General features: G+C 40.3%; 1 protein-coding gene across 1 annotated transcript; it reads right to left on the bottom strand.

Annotated features, from left to right (window-relative positions):
* Positions 1 to 693: 693 nt before the first annotated feature.
* On the bottom strand, positions 694 to 15,963 carry spats2 (spermatogenesis associated serine rich 2). The gene is made up of 13 exons (XM_030055713.1): positions 15,835 to 15,963; positions 12,877 to 13,141; positions 11,891 to 11,970; positions 10,526 to 10,634; positions 9,835 to 9,884; positions 9,294 to 9,516; positions 8,959 to 9,144; positions 8,627 to 8,762; positions 6,984 to 7,042; positions 5,361 to 5,470; positions 5,118 to 5,220; positions 3,972 to 4,117; positions 694 to 3,830 (listed from the first exon to the last, which is right to left on the bottom strand). The coding sequence occupies exons 2-13, from the start codon at positions 12,899 to 12,901 to the stop codon at positions 3,555 to 3,557; spliced, it is 1,503 nt and encodes a 500-aa protein (XP_029911573.1). The 5' UTR covers positions 12,902 to 13,141; positions 15,835 to 15,963; the 3' UTR covers positions 694 to 3,554.
* Between the last annotated feature and the right edge of the window lie 745 nt (positions 15,964 to 16,708).

The following is a 16,708-nucleotide window of genomic DNA, read 5'->3' as shown; positions in this document are numbered from 1 at the left end:
AGAATTGGGCTCGAAGGGCTTAAAAAAAAAAAAAAAAAAAAAATCTGCTCCAAAACCCATTTCCACACAGGCCTTTAAGTAATTTTCTTTTACTTAGTTTACCCTCATAATTGCCAGGCCACCTGTGTTCATTCTGAATTATTGGATTTTGCTTGCATAGTTCTTTATAAAACTGTTTTGCAAAATGCAGTGTGTTAATTTTATCATTATGTGTGATTAAAAATGAACAATAACTGAGCTATGTTCATCAATTACGGACATGCAGCCACACCTTGCCATTGCAGGAGCTCCTTGGTTGTTTGAAAAGTCAGCCAGGCGCGGATCCAGCTGTGTTTAAAGTTGTTATGTGAACGAGAGATGGAGGGTATGATAACATTCAGCTGCAGCTTGAATCTTGTTGCAACAAATGACTAATGGCACCCTGAAGTCTTATGGGATCATGAGGCCTTCAACAGCTGGAATAAAGTAGTGAAAAAAAGAGAAGCTTTAACTAATGGCTCTTATCTGTACCTACAAATATGAAACTCCAGGTTAAGTCGGCGGCTTCAGCTGCTGGTTTTGCTTTCATGCACTCAACAGACAGCTCGTTTTGGCTTGACTGTTTAATCTAGTGGGAGGTTAAACATTTGGTGCCGGCAAGGTCATCACCCAGTCATTCCACTTATGAACACAGATAAAACAAACATAATGCGGTCAAAGTATTGCAAACTGTTTTATTCGTAGTAAATGAAAAGTGTGCCATTCAGTGAGTGGGAGAAAGAAAGGACAGGGGTTTATGGGACAGGGTAGATGTCTTTGGTCCATACTCTGGCGGAGGGATGTCAATGAATTGGTGGGAGACAAGAGAAGGCACTTAAGTTTACAGTTGTCTCAGACATTTTGAGAAAAGAAACAAAATAGACATAAGGACTATTGGAAGAATGAATGAGCTAGATGTTTTAACCTCCAAAGAAACCATATGCCTAACATGAATATCACATACAAAATGCTCTATATGAGCACAAAATTATATAGCTACATGTACGTATATACAGTAAGGAATCAGAAAATAAAAATGGGATGGGGAGGAGGCCCGGTGAAGTGTTACTCTAGATTATCCCCTTTGGAAAACAATCACAAGAATTTAATTCTTTACAGGCTGAGGAAAGAAAAAGGCAGCAACTTTCAACAGGATGAAATTATTTCTTTGGCGACAATCTAATGCTCCTACAGTTTGGAATGTAAAAAAAAAAAAAAATTACTTTGTTTGGTTGAAGTGAGACTGAGATAGAAACTGAATCCCAAATGAGAAAGCTACTTGCTTTGAATTTCGATCAAACAAGTCCAGTACTTCTGATACAAGAACTGTGCTGCAACTGAATCTGAATTGCTTAACCATCCAGCAACAAACTATCATCAATTCTAAATGCAACTGAAGACACTTGAAATAAGCAGAGGAGAAAGAGTCGGGTGCATCTTCACAATATTCTGCACAATTTCCCCCGACAGCTTGAGTCAACTAAAAGATCTGTGTTACATTACAACCGATTCCTCACCTATGCAAGCACAGAAGCCAGTAGATAATCAATTTATCTGACCTACAATATGTACCTACAGTGTGTATTTAGCATAGACTGCAAACAGGCACGTCGCTAACTAAACCACTGTTTTTTTTGTTTTTTTCTTTTTTAAATAATATTCGGCAACATAACCGCTTGAACAAGGGTGTTTACAATAATAATACAAAAAAAAAGATAAATCACAAACACTTAAGTGTCTGGGTCTCACTACTAACACTATCAGCTTACTGCCGTCAGGAAACCCTTAAGAAAATGAAAAGGGGCAGAGTAAACACAAATCAAAAAAAATTTCTTCAATTAATTTTTTCCCCGCAGGCGTCCTGTTCTTGAGGGAAGACAACACAGTACGAAGAAGATGCGGCAGTCATGTAATGATTGGTTGTACGCTGCAGCCTTGCAGTTCCACATACACACACACACACACACACACACACACAGACACACAGACACACAGACGCACAGACACACTCACACACAATCACACACAATCACACAGAGAGAAGGAGATGAGGAATCACCAGGAGTCCCTGTCCCTAAATAAGAGCCCCCTGCAACAAACAGTTTGCAAACAGGCCATGTCAAAGGATCAGCAATGAGGTATTCGCCAGCTTTTTATTCACTTACTGTGAACACTACAAAAGAGACTTAACCCCAACAACAGCCTACATGCGTCAAGACTTGGCAGCCATAGAAAAGAACTGTGAATCTATAGAACCTACAAAAGCATTCATCAGTTTGATCGTTTTTACTTTTACAGGTTAGGATAAAGTGAAAAGTGAACATATACACTGGAAGGGCAACCAAGATCCTACACCTTACTAGCCAGGAAGTGTGTGTGTCAGTCACACGTCTTCTTTCACAAGTACCGTCTGTTTAGAAAGCTGTCATGATGCCGACATCCACGTTTCCTAGGAAGGCAAATGTGAAGTCTGTCTGTGACTGAAGGCGAGCATGTCATTTATATGCCGTTTTCTGTGCATATGACAAGAAAAAAAGAAAACACAATGACAAATGAGTGTATGGCAAAAAATCCATCTGTCTGGATGTGCAAGACAAAGTGAGAAACACGTGGACAGCCTTTCCTTTCTTGCGAGCCTTACCAAGCAATGCCATTTAACAATAATCTACAAAAGGTAACGAGCCCTCTCTTTATTATACAATTATGGACATGCCAGGAAAAAACTGCACACATACAATAACCCCATTGATTTCTGGGGGTTGGTGGAGGGCAATGTCACTGCCTCCGTGGCCACACGGAGTAACCCTCAAACACACCAAAATCCTAGAGTTGTAATGACCTCTCAACTGTTTGTAGCAGCCATATGAAAAGCTCTGACTTATAGTTTGATATGTTTACCTTTTACTCTGCAAAGATTAAGGATAGGCTGTAGTGTTGATTACATGTCTTTTCACTCAATGACAAAAACCCTAATAAATGCTATGCTGTAACTAGTCGTGTACTAAAAAAAAAAAAAAAAAAAAAAAAAAAAAAGATTCAAGGTGCGAATCGGAGCTGATATGAGCCGCAGCAGAAAGACCAAGCACTAAGAAATTCAACTCCAATAGTGCACAAACTGGTGCAGGTACTCAAGTCAAGTCTCTGAACAAAAATTAACCCCAGATTAACTGGTTTCTCTGAAGCAGTCAAAAAAAAGAAAGAAAGAAGAGCAACAGAGACTGACAGCAGCAGGCAGTGAAATCTTGCAACAAAAAGGGGCTAAAGATAGAAGCTGCTACCTTAAGAGGAATGGGAGAGAATGCCTCTAAATAGCAAATGCAAAAGGAGGAGAAACTACAGAGCAGAGAGAGCTTTTCAAGTTTGGAGGATGAATGGATCGATGTAGAGGTGGCACTACAGCTCGACTGATAACAATATGTAAACTCGGATTCTATTCTTCATTGAAAGGAGTTAGTCGGGCGGGACAGAGTAGAGGGCGCCGGGAGGGGAGTGCGAGGGTTAGTCGGGGGGCATGACGGTGCAAAGGAATTCCGGGGTCAAGGGCAGTGTGTTCGCGGAGGCCTTTGGGGCAGCCCGTTGTGCGAGGGTCGGTCTTGGCGGTTGGATGAGGAGGAATGGGAAGGACCTCTGGAGTTGCTGGAGTACTGCGAAGAGGGACCAGAGGAGCCCTGGCCGTCACCCTGACTCCCGTGACCCTGGTAACGATAATTACTGCGGCCAGGGTTCCTGTCATGGTACGATCCGCCGTTATACCTCTGACCGCCAGAGTGATACCCCTGTCCTTGGAAAGTACGCCGGTTACCTTGGAAAATCTGAGGACGGTAAAAAAAAAAAAAAAAAAAAAGTCAGCCCCTAAAAATGATTTACACACCAATACATCTCTGAACTCAGAGAGTGCTTTATGATTTGAGCATCTGACAAGGCGCACTCATACAGCTACTTTTCCAACTGACCTGCTTGGTTGGCGGAGGACGGGTTTCGTTGCCGGTGCTTTGGGACTGGGGGGGAGGGGGGGTTTCCAACTGCCCTGGGCTGGTGACAGAGGAGGAAGTGGAGCTACAGCGGGAGCGATTTGAGTAGCCGGTCCGTGGGTGGTAAACTGTGAAGGATATGAGACCAGTTAAAACGTCAAAAAGGTCCAAAAAAGCTAAAACTAATAAAATGAGGTGAAAGTAATAAAAAATAAAGAGGTAACATAAATGAAAGTTAAAGATCACAAGTCTTTACAGTAAAAGTGTGTTGTAAGAAGCGATTTAAAAGATACTTGCATTCACAAAAACATCAATTATCTTTTTCTAAAATCACAATGGCAATGCTTTATTACAGGACAAATTTATATTTAAGCACTGGATAATGTTAGATGGCAAACACAAAAGTGGGGTGGAGGATGAAAGCAACAACAAAACAAAGCAAACAAAAAAACAATGATTGGAAGGCATATATATATATATATATATATATATATATATATATATTGTAGTTGATGCACCCTAATGCTTTCGTGCACTTCATATGTTTGATTTGCTTATTCAAGTTAGAAACAATGAGCGTAACTAGTCAGGCTGCATGAGGCGATGTTCACATCTCAGCCTGAAAATGACTGACATAACCTGGTGGCTTTGTCTGTTTCCTTTAGTTTTCAGGAGAAGTTGGCACACGTCCAGGCCTTATGTATTTGACTGATGTCATTTATTTGCACTTTGAATTCGGTGATTTGCCTGGTGACCCTTTGATGTCTGCATCTGTTTTTTTTTTTTTTTGACACCTTCTATGAGCGTAATGTTGCCAAAAAGTAATTTCCATTCTTTCTTAGGAGGTGATTTGGGCGAGTTGATAATTGGCTTTTGTTGCCTGACTGTGTTGTGACAACAAGAGTACACATACAATAGTCAGCATATTAATCACTGTGAGTGTACATTCCACTCCCTGACAAACGGCTTTTACAGGTGACATGTTCAGCGATGACTTGATCGATTGTAATGATGATGATGCGCTTGCTCTTTTGTGTTTCTCTTCTGTCATTTTCATTTTGTTCCGACTCCTAAGCAGCAGGGAGGTGATGGGAGGCGAAAGAGGAAGGAATGAATGGGATTCTGTACCTGATCCAAAACTTGTGATGCTCGTCTTCAGCGGCTCAAGATCAAATGTAAATCTCACAGCTTTTCCAAGATCCTCATCGTATTTACGTTCACTCACAAAGTGCTGACAAAAAAAGGTCAATGAATATTATCAGCAGCTTTCCCCTACATGCAAAATCTCTTTTAAATATATCTCACAAATTTAATTCATTAGCTCTTCAAATGCTGACTCTGACTCTGAGGAATTTAATCCTACATACACACCTTAATGTCTGCGCGTAGTTCAGTCAATTGGTCCTCAGACATGGATGCAGATTTGTCTGTCAGCCGTCTGAGCTCCTCTGCTCTCTTTTGTCGACCATCCAAAATGGCCACTGAAACAAAGATGCAAAATGTGACATTTTACGCATCTGAAATCAGACAGAAATCCGTCTCACAAGGCTTTTTTTTTTTCATTTTTCAGCACCATGCGTCTTTGTTTCTGATTTCTTTGGTTTTGATATGACTTCCATCATGAAACAAACAAAATTTACAACCTTTTTTATATGTGGTATCCATGTTTTAGAGAGCCAAAAGAATTTATTCAATAAAGTAATAACTATGTAGTTTAAAAACTGCACTGTGCAAAGTCTGCAAGCTATAAAGTTTTCACTGTGTGTAGCATTGCTATGTCTCACTGTATTGTTACCTCTCTGTGTGACAGGTTAGCTATGGGCTATGGCTTTGATTGAGTGGTTAAGTACAAAGTAATCTTGGCTAATCAGCTACAGGTAAACAACAGTTCACGTTGTCAAACCAGGCTGAGTTTGGATTTTAGAAACGCTCTGGGACAACACCACAAGTTTGCTTTTACACAGTTTGGTGTTGCTACTACTTTTAGGTCTGCCTCCTGTAGGTAGTGTATTTACAGTATTCATTTTTTCAATTAGTTAATCCCACATCCAAGTATCTTTCTGTACAAGTGATACACAATTCATTTTTCTGGATATGAACAATTTGCTGTTAATTAAATATTTAAAGAAACAGTCATGTGATTTTCAGTGCCTTTCAGTAGTTTTTGATGAAATTTTTACTGTTTTGATGTACCCACTTCTCCTCAACCGGCCTCAGGACTCAAGACTGTAATCAAGACATAAAAATCTTTTGGAACTTAATGTTATGTAACCTGGCATCAACCATGTTATCAGTTGTTCCTGATTCTACACATCAATATTCTGAACATCGTCTGACTACAGGTGGAGAAATGCATAGGCAAGTCACTCTTCAGCTTCAGAGTTTTGTTTGCATATCAGTTACTAACTTTTCCACCCAGAGACAAAAAGCAACAATTCAAAACAAGACATATAAAGCAGTGTAAGACATTACTGCAAAAAAATGGTAAATTTGGAGAAATGCTGGCTTTTGTAATGTCAAAGACGTACTAGAGAGTTCCCTCTCCTTCCTCCCAATTCCCCACACAACTCGCACAAAGACAGCATTGAGTCTCCCTTGACACCTGACACTATTCACTTTTTCCAGACCTAGAACACACAACACTCTACACTGGGAGGACAGAATAAGGGAGAATGGCCTACTTATACAAATATGCAGTCTTGCTCTGTCATGTTACACACACACACACACACACACACACACACACACACACACACACACACACACACACACAAGGTATAGCAGGACCCTGGGGGCTCCACTGCAGTTTTGAAGAACACTTGTTCTTGCTGTTCCACAACAGTCCTTTTTGCTATCGCCCTGGAAGTGATTTAGGTCAGATTCATCAAGCCTGAGTCAGGTGATCAGATTATATTCAGTTTACCAGAAGGTCCTGGGTGGCACACATCAAGCAAGGTTAAGTTGAGTCCAAATTCTCAAAAATGTCATACTTACTGGCCTCTGCTTTGACTTTGTCCATTTCTGCCAGCAGAGTCACTTCTCTGTCCATTAAACTAGAAGAAAACAGAGGACAGGAACAGAGTGGGGGGTTGTAGTATTAATTTGTCAATTAATTTTTTGATGCAAAATAGCTGTTGACAACCCTTTGCCTTTTTTCATGATAATTAAAGGATGATGTTGCTCCATGAAAACAAAAATTAAAAACACAAAATATTTTTTTTTACCTCCAAAGAAAAATAACAGCACAAAAATGTCAGATAGACTACTAGGACAGGCACAAACAAACATAAATTTGCCCCCCATTTTGCCCCAAGACAGACAACTGAACAAACAACAAAGCTGCTGTCATGGGAAGTCTGACTCTAGAATATCCCTCTTGTAAGTTTCTAAACACGGCAATCACACAGCATGGTTTAACCTTGGGAGAATTTGATGTTCTCAAAATGAAGAAACTCTTCATTTTCTCCACAAGGAATACCAAGGAAGAGAGTGTTCAGGTTCTCGAGTTGACAGTAAACACTGTGTTGGTTTAATTTTATAGACAATACTCTGATGTCCCGGTCCTGTTAAGGCAGCATGGAGCTGCGCTTCAAATTATCCAGCTACAGAAAGCTGACAGAAAGACTGAAGTCAAGAGAGTCGTTGCTACGGAAACGATGCACCATCTCATCTAGTCTCCTTGGTGTAAACTGAAAGGTTTCAGAAAGATGCAGACCAGAAGTGTTTTTTTTTGCAAGTAGCTCCAAGTTTCAAGTCATCTGTTCGTGAATCTTTGGTGTAAACTTGGGCACTGAAACGAACAATCACTTAAGTTAAGAAGTGAGCGTCGGTGTATTTATTTATGACCTATAATGTTGACATACTTGAGCCAAAATTTATTCTTTGTATTGTTCCAGGTGTAAAGTTAGTGTTAAAAATAACACTTATTGATTGTAATTTATATTAGTAAAGAGCAGATTCTAAGCAAGCAAGGGGACTGGCCAGATAAGCCAAGGAAGCTCAGAAAATTCAACAGTATTTTTAATATAGTGTCCTGTCAATTGACTAAATTCACTATGATTAAAATTAATTGAAGTGCTTCTGCCTAAAACTTCAGTCTCATGTCTAATGTAAAAATCAATAACTACAATCTGACTATTTCAAGAGATGACCATGACTAAAACGGAAATACCTGTCAAAATTAACCCTGGAGGTTGGTCTTTCTTTACTTCTCTGATAAAAGGATATATTGTGCTATTAATTATCAGCAACCTTAAATATGACACAAAGATTCACTGAACGACGACGTGAAAGAGCAAATGCAGCAGCTGTAATACTGTGTTGTAAAATCCAAGCTATCTGGGGCTAAAATATGCAACAGTCTGTTTCACAACATAAGCAAAGCTCTTCTTCAGTGTCATGTAGAGCAAAGGTAAGACAAACGGCCTTTGATTCACTGATAGGACATAGGAGTCTTTAAAAATACGTTTCCCGTACTGCTTCGGTAAACTTACAGCATAAACAAATGACACAATGGAACACAAAAGCGATTACACCTCCCCATCCCAGTCAACATGCAACACTTTCAAGATTTAATGACCAGAAGAAGATTTGAAAAACAAAAGCACGAGACAATACAGATACAGAAGTTTACTTACCAGCTCTGGAGCTCAGCAAACGTCTGCTTCATCCTCTTGATTGAGGAGTCCATTTCATCCTTGACCACCATCCTGTAGCGTGTCAGTGAGGCTGTGCATCTCTGCAGATCTTTCACAGAGCGGTCAATGTTTGGAGCTGAGGGAACAGGTATCAGAGATGACTAAAGCACACATGGTGGGGTTCTAATAAAATGAACAACTATTTCAGTGGAGAATGGCCAGGTTAGGTTTCACCAGAGGAGTGACTCACAGTGTGAAATTAAAACCAAATGTCAGTGTTTTTATCTCAAACTACATGTACAACAAGCGGGTAAATGGTGCTGGTATCTAACCAATCTTCTTGACTCCTGATGATCCTTGGTGGCTCTCATCCGTGGTGACCGCTAAGGACGATATGGGTGGATGGGAATTTGAGCCTGGCCTGTGTCGGGTCTTGTTGCCTCGGGGACCTTGATGATTCCTCCTTCCCTGTTGAGAGGTAGGGCTCGGAGCGCTACCTTGACTTTCTCCTTCTGCACCTGAGAGGAGACGGATTATCATGTACCATCTACCACTGATGATGTAAGCAGACTTCCCAGCTTTGACAAGATCGAGATTATAATCAAACTTCAAGAGAAGTCATCCCTCATTACAGCTTCCTTTGTATGAAGAGAAGAACTGTGGTTACCGGTGGTTTCTGAGGTTGCAGGTTCAGAGTCCAGCTCAGCTGCATCCAGAGAGGCAGAGTCTAACTGTTCACTCAGAGAGTCCAGCGACTCTCCGTCCATTACTGATCCATTGGCATGGAAGCCGTTGACCTCCTCCTTGCTCGCCACAGGCGACGTAACCTCAGGTGGTGCAGGCTCAGCCGGGGGTTCTGGCTGGGGCTTGGGCTTCTTTTTCTTCTTGGGCTGGACATGGGATTATCAAAGTCAAAATACTTTCAGCACCCTTCAGCATCCTATTCTCTGCTCTGACAAAGAAATAATTAAAGTTCAATCTAGAAATTAAACAAACACTGACATTTTAATGCTCCGGTGACATGCTGACATTTACATTACTAAACAAAAGGGTGTGTAATCATAGCTTCTTAAAAAAAAAAGGCAATTTAATTTCATTTTTTAAAACAAAAAAGTACAGCAATGGATTAATGCCATTTAAAAATTAGGTTGCTATTAATATGCTCACTCGACCTACAGAGGAAGTACTGGTTCCAAGGTTTATACTACCTTCTTTTTTCCAGTAACATTCCACTCCTTCAGGATCTCAACCGCACTGCCTGAGGTGTAAAACAAACAGCTGGGATGAGTGTACGTAATGACAGACAAAATACTTTTGAGTGTGTTCAATGACAAAAGTTTCTGTAAATGTCTATCCAAAGTCTTGCTTGACTGGCAAAGGATTCAAAAGCCTGGAACACCTTTCTATGTGAATGCCCTATGGTGTTTAGCTAACCCTAAATTAAGAACAGTCTGACGTATGGGGTCACCCTTCCTGTTCTATAATTAAACTCTTGAACACTAAAGGCTTCCGAGTGATGCTATTCAGTCTTCTGAATGCTACAAAGCGTGACATGGTATGAAAACATAAAAAGCACAAGTTATGAGTGGTGCATGCCAAGAATACATCTCTGATCTAAGGGCAAAAAAGTCCCAGCAAAGTACTCTTGGAACAAGGTAGGAGTAAAGTGGTAAATGAAAGGTATTCTTAGAATAAGGCAAATTGGATGAATGACAAAAAAAAAACCTAGCATACATGAACGATTGCTGCTGTCACATTATTTTTTTACGTCACTGCTCTCTACATGATCTAATCGTCACTGAATAAGGCAATGGCATTAAAAGCACAGTCATACTTCAGAGGGAGGGTTTATATGTCATTGGCTCATTCCAGAGGTCAAACACTGTGACATCTCCATACCTTCTAAGAAAGCTTGGACGGCCTTGTCAACACAGTTTTCAAAATGCTGCAACACCAGAACAATCTCATTGTTGCTTTTGTTAGGCACAACTGCCCTGACGGCACTGATCTGGAAAGGAAAGTGTCAGAGGACCAGCATTTTACATAAATGTCACATATACAGCCATCATCTCACATAAGACTACAAGCCATTTCAACATTTAAAAAAAAACACTTGGCTTTAGCACACTGTAAACCAATATTGCCTTGTCTATATACTACATATAAACACACACAGACACACACACATATTTAAATGAAGCCGATTTCACTTTTTGCAAACAGAGGAACACAAAAGTCACATACCAGCAGCTACAGTGCACAAAATTTTTTGGATTAGATTTTTTTCCTATTCCATTTTGGCCGGACAATTGTTTATAAATCAGTTCACTGTTTTGCAAGGCTGTAGATCATTTATTTTTACTGTGTTCTAAAAAATTAACATATTTAATATGAAATAATAAGAACACAAACAAAAGGTATATTTGTGTGAAAAGGGTCAACTCTGCTGTGTCAAAACTTAAGATACTTGGCAGGCTTTGTTCTGTGTAGGGAAGACACAGGCAGATCACTAAAGAAATTATTTTCGGCATACTATAGGTACAGAGGTTTTTTTTTTTTTTAATGACACAAGTTTTAGTCATCAGAAAAAACTATTCTGTTGAGGACAGTTGATTTCATTTAGCGATCAACCTATGAGATGTCCCATTTTCCACCAGCTGCTCCATTATAGATTAACAGGCTTTAAAGAGGACAAAGTTCTTGCTCAGACACTGCATTATGCTACATAACAGGGCAAAGTGCCTGTCTCTTTTCATGAATGTGGTCATTTACATGGGATTTCAAGGATATCTCAGGTAACATGGTTATGCCTAAATAACTGGAAAAATATGCCAAATCCACCCTGATGCATTAAATCCTATCAAGCCAAGAATGGCACGCAATATTTCATTGTCCTTTAACAATATTATGGCTGTGCCTCAAAGTCTGACAACCTACCTTCTCATATTTACTGATGCTGAAAACCTGCTCACTGGGAAACTGCTCAGAACAAGTGCTGTTCAGTGTCCACACCTGATGAGACTGGTTTTCAGGTGAGTCCACTTACCCCACTGCTCAGGGTACGGAAATCTGAGTTTCAGTAATGTTCAAGTTGTGATGTACACTGGAGCTGATCATAAGTGCCAACTGCTACCCCACTTGAGACCACAGAGGGCTGATTAGGAGGCCATGCGACTACATTTTTTTCTTTGCACCTTCAGCCTTTACTGAAAAAAAAAAAAGAGGCTCTCTTTGCCAGTACTGTGTAGTCTATTTACTTCTTACCTTCTCCTTCATCCTCTCAAATGTTCCACCCTGGGACATAACCATTTTTGAGTGAGTGTCAAACACCACCCCAGAGGCATCTGGGGAAAAAGGAGAACAAAAAGGAGACTCCATTTCTATTGGGCCTCGAGTCCTATTTGCAAACCAATGTAGCACATCATTTGCAAAACAAAACACCCACAACAACACATCATGACTTCAGGACGTTTACTATGTCCTTCCTGGACACGGCTGATTCCAACACACCAAGCCTGTGATTCCAAATTCTGTGGAAGTGGTAGGAAATGTTTAGACTGCTCACTAACTGCCATTTCAAGTGCACACAGACATAGAGAACATGTATTAAAGTTAACAGAAGTTAATCTTCCTATGTCATTAAATGACAGACCTTTGGCCTTGACCAGTGCGTGACCAAATGATGCAGAATACTAGAAAGACAATACATGTGGTCCAGAAATTAATCACATCTGTCCCCACAGAGTCTGAGATCTGCATTGAATTTGAACCAGTAATAACCAGTGGAGCCGACAAAAAGACGGGCTCTTTCAAAAAAGAAAATCTCAGCAAATCTTGCTTTTATGAATCAGAGAAAGGAGCATCAGTCCATTCAAGATATGAGATCAGAAACAGCTGAGTTACAGTAAATAAAAGGAAAGAAAACGTGACATCCTCAACAAACTGCTGCAGGACATTTCTTTTTCCAACAATGACAAATGAAACTCTGCAGCTGAAAATGAAACTAACAGTTGCTTCAAGACAGAAATAAAATGCAGAACACTTGTAAAGGCAACTTATGCAAATGCATCACTGTAAGTTAATGTTACTGTCAATATCCATGCAACACTAAGAAAACAGCTCTCCAAACAGATCTTTTACTGGTTAAACACTTTATCTACTCAAATATTGTGATTTCAGTAACAAAACAGAGTGTATTTGTACAAACAAATACAAAAATTTAAAAAGATCTCAGTGAATCAAATACATACCCTTTTGGCTGTTTTTCTTCGCCATGTTGTCAGCTGCTATTCCACACAGAGGTTATCTGATAAATACTTCGTTTATAGGCTTAAACTAGTATTCAACTAAAGGCTGTGAGCATAGTAATTTTCCCCCTGACTTTTCTGTCTTAGACCAGATGCCAACAAAGGCTCACAACTGGCCAGAGGAGAGGCTGGAACAAGAGGGGTCAGATCAGGCTTCCGCCGCCTAGGCCAAGATTCAGGTTTTCTTCTTCGTTCAGTTGATCCAACTCTGGGAGGGAAGGAGGAGGGAAAAAGTAGGTTGTGTTATGAGGCTTTGAGATCAGAAAAGACTTCATGTCAGATGTCGCATCTAACCCGCAATGTTTTGAGTGTCACAGTGAGGAGAGCAAAAAACTGCATCGTCAGAGTTACTGGTATTAGTCATGTTTTATAAGGTAGAAATGTAGAGACGCCATTTGTCCAACTTCTTAAAACGTAAAAATGGAATAATGCACATGAACTGAAATCCATTTCCTTTGACTGTAAAATATGAATGAAAAACAGATTTCAATAAATTACTGTCTGTCTGGCACACCACTCTGGACAATCTGCACTTAATATTGTCCTTGGCAGTGACACTGCATTTTAGTTTGGGGAAAAAATAAGAGGGCCTATGTAGTAACACATCTTTGAAAGGTAATTCCTTTCTTCCTGCGTTTCTAAAGTCTTGCAGAATCGAGTGATAATGTTAAATGACGGCTAGATTGAGAGTTCACCGTGCTATCACAGCCTGGAAACTTTTCATTACTGCCCTTATGGTTATTGTAAATTCTGACATTTACAGCTCTGATAAAAGTAACTGAAGGAAGTTTGAAGTACCACCTCAAATGTAAGAGGGCCAATTTACAGCATTGGGTGGTAACCTAAAAAACTGTGGTGCAGATGATTCTTAATGTCTCTGGAAAAGGCAACAATGACTAGAATACCTCAAATTTTCCTATGAGATTTGGCCACTGCTTCAACAAAATCTCTAAATTTCGGTTCTAATGTGCTTATAATTTTTACAATTCACTACTTACGTTATGAATGAAAGAATTAATTTACAAACTTTTAACCCAGTCACATTAAAGGTTCACCCTTAAACTCGGCTACAAATAGGTAAAGCCTTCTGGACATGCCTTCATTCTCTCCTCTTGGATAAAGTTTGCTTGAAACCATACAAGCAGGTAGGGGCATGGTGGGGTTGCTTGAAGGACTCTATGCAATAAAAAGGTTCTTTGATCACACAGGCACAACTCTTACAAGACCAGCATCACCATCTTACTGCAGCATCAATACTCAACTGGCAGCCCAAGTTCCTTTGCTTACAGCCGCCTTACCCAAATCTGCTGCCCTTCCAGTCTTTAAAAAGAGCGCTAACTAGAGTCATTTTATGGACCAGCTGTTTCTCCCCTTTAGGTTTCCATTTCTGACTCAGATGCTCAAGAAACTGCAACTTAAAAACTGTGCAAACCCACACCCTTTTGATTAGGTCTTCGCATGCCACAGCCCTGCACTGGCCTCCACCACACCTTCACTCACGTCAAACTCACATAAGCACAGTCAACAGTTAACAATGGACGAGCCAATCATGTAATCACCAGGATGCATTGTTTATCAAGAGGGATGGTGCTTGAATCTTCAAGTATGCCAGGTGTACTTGTGTTGAGTGATGCAAACAACCTGATAAATTCCAGACAAGTGCTGAAACAAAACAGCTGACTTGTGAGTTGGGATGAAAACTGGGCTAAATAGCTGACAGAAACTGAAAGGAGGTCTCAGAAGAGAAGGCATGTGTGACATAACCAAATGATCTACTGTTGCTGACTGACTAAACACACCAAGCAGGAACAGCTACAGTAAATCTCAATCCTCAGACTTGATTGCATGCCTATCAGCAATAACAACTCAGGTCAAATTTCAACTTTACTGGAAGGATGCTTGTTATCACCATGAACATTATCACTAGTTCACAAAGGCTAGTAGTGAGCAGCCAAGGATTTCACGTTGTGATCTCTGAAAAAAAAAAAAAAAGGTCTTCAAAATCTGCTGTATCATTTGATATAGATGTGAAAACTAAACTGTCAAAAAAAGCGTTCAGGTGTAATCAGACAATGATCCCTTACATCACTAGCCGTAGCTTAACTAGCATCTTCACGGTGCAATCATTCAGCGTCAGTGTAATGAATCCAGAGGCCAGCTGAGACTCAGGACTTTAATGCTGCAATGGTGTCCAAAGAAAACAACCAAAAATGGCCAACATTACAAATACTACTGGAACTAGTTTTAGCCAGGCAGCCCATCGTTAAGGACTTGGCGACTGCCACTGGCCATTAAAACGCTAATACTAGCTAGCCAACTAAACACAGCTATTGTTTGTCTTTCCCTACAAACCATCAAGGAATGCTGGAAAATTACCTGCTTCTTGCTTATCGGGCGGATTTGACCCTCACAGGGCTGAGTAACTTCCACAGTGATGGTCTCGCTTCCCTTGTTTCATTGCCAAGCAACTCCGCATATTTGGCTGAAGTCCGGAGGCTACGTTAGCTTGCTAATGTTACTATCCGGTTAGCCTTGCACTGCCCGCCGCTACTGGAGGCTTCAATTTGCTGTAAAGCTTATATCAATGGCCACGACTGAATGCATAACTCTGTACCATCGCCCCCTGTTTAAATGAACTGTTGAGCGTAGCCTTAGCTAGCCGTTAGCTGGCAGATTGCTTCGCTGTTATTATTCAATGCCCTGTTGTACAGCTAGCCCGTCGGTTACCGTTGGTTACTAACGTTAATATCTGACGTTATATAGCACAGCTACCAAGTTAGCACAAACGCATCTGCCTCGTTGGATCAATAAGCAGCTCGGTGTGCTGGCAGCTAGCCGGTACTCAACACGCACTCCATGTTGGCAGTAAAACTGAACAGTAGATTCTGGAAAAGGGGTTACCTCTGCTCCGTCCGTCAGTCGTCTTTCCAGGCAGTGATGTTATAGCGCTAAGTCGTCTGCTGTGGGCAAGATCTGCCTCAATCTGACTCCGTGCAGGTTGCCAGGTTGGGCCAAAGAACCCCCTTTTAATGCAGTTGAAAGCGTCGGCCACTCAGGAGCTGTCAGATGCACTGGGTTCTCTGCGGATTCGTCAAAATAGTATTTCACAATAAAATACGGTTATGGTACAAGTGCAGACTCAGCTATTAATGATTTTTTTGCGTCTATATCAGTCAAAGCAATACTTGCGTCAGCTGTTGTGGTTAGTCTTAACAATGTTTTTCAGGACTCCAAAGAATTAAAATACCTAGTGATGAAAAGTTATGGTTTATTAGAGTGGACGTCCATCTGAAACCCACCAGCATCATGAAAGAGACTCTCCACTCAACCAAAACCCCACACCTGTGTAGCATCTCTCATTTAAAGCATTAGATATTTCTAATTTCTAATTTGGACTGAGTGTATTGTATTGTGTGTATTCATTGTACTGAGCTACTAGATACCTAAATTCCCCCCTGGATCAACAAAGTATCTATGTATGTATGTATGTATGTATGTATGTATGTATGTATGTATGTATGTATGTATGTATGTATGTATGTATCTATCTATCTATCTATCTATCTATCTGTCTGTCTGTCTGTCTGTCTGTCTGTCTGTCTGTCTGTCTATGTAAAAGCTGCAAACGAGGAATGCCAACAATTTCAGCATTAGATGAAGCATAAAGGTAGATACACCCAAAAATTAAAGATTAAAAACTGTGATTTCTCTGATTTTTTCACATTTATGGCAAAATACATTCTTTAGCATAAATGACATTTAAAAAAGCAAATAA

The sequence above is a fragment of the Myripristis murdjan genome, chromosome 7 (genome assembly GCF_902150065.1).
Source record: "Myripristis murdjan chromosome 7, fMyrMur1.1, whole genome shotgun sequence".
Taxonomy (NCBI): Eukaryota; Metazoa; Chordata; class Actinopteri; order Holocentriformes; family Holocentridae; genus Myripristis; species Myripristis murdjan.
Note: the sequence above shows the minus strand (reverse complement) of the source record. Positions and strands in the feature narration are given on the sequence as shown.

What these genes read in the sequence shown, in the direction of transcription:
- spats2 (XM_030055713.1), bottom strand. Translation starts at nt 12,901, where the DNA reads ATGGCGAAGAAAAACAGCCAAAAGG. An exon ending in CAAAGTCAAAGCAGAGGCCA is followed by an intron (nt 5,471 to 6,983) that starts GTAAGTATGACA and finishes TCTTTGTTTCAG; the next exon opens with TGGCCATTTTGGATGGTCGA. An exon ending in CATCACAAGTTTTGGATCAG is followed by an intron (nt 4,118 to 5,117) that starts GTACAGAATCCC and finishes TATCCTTCACAG; the next exon opens with TTTACCACCCACGGACCGGC.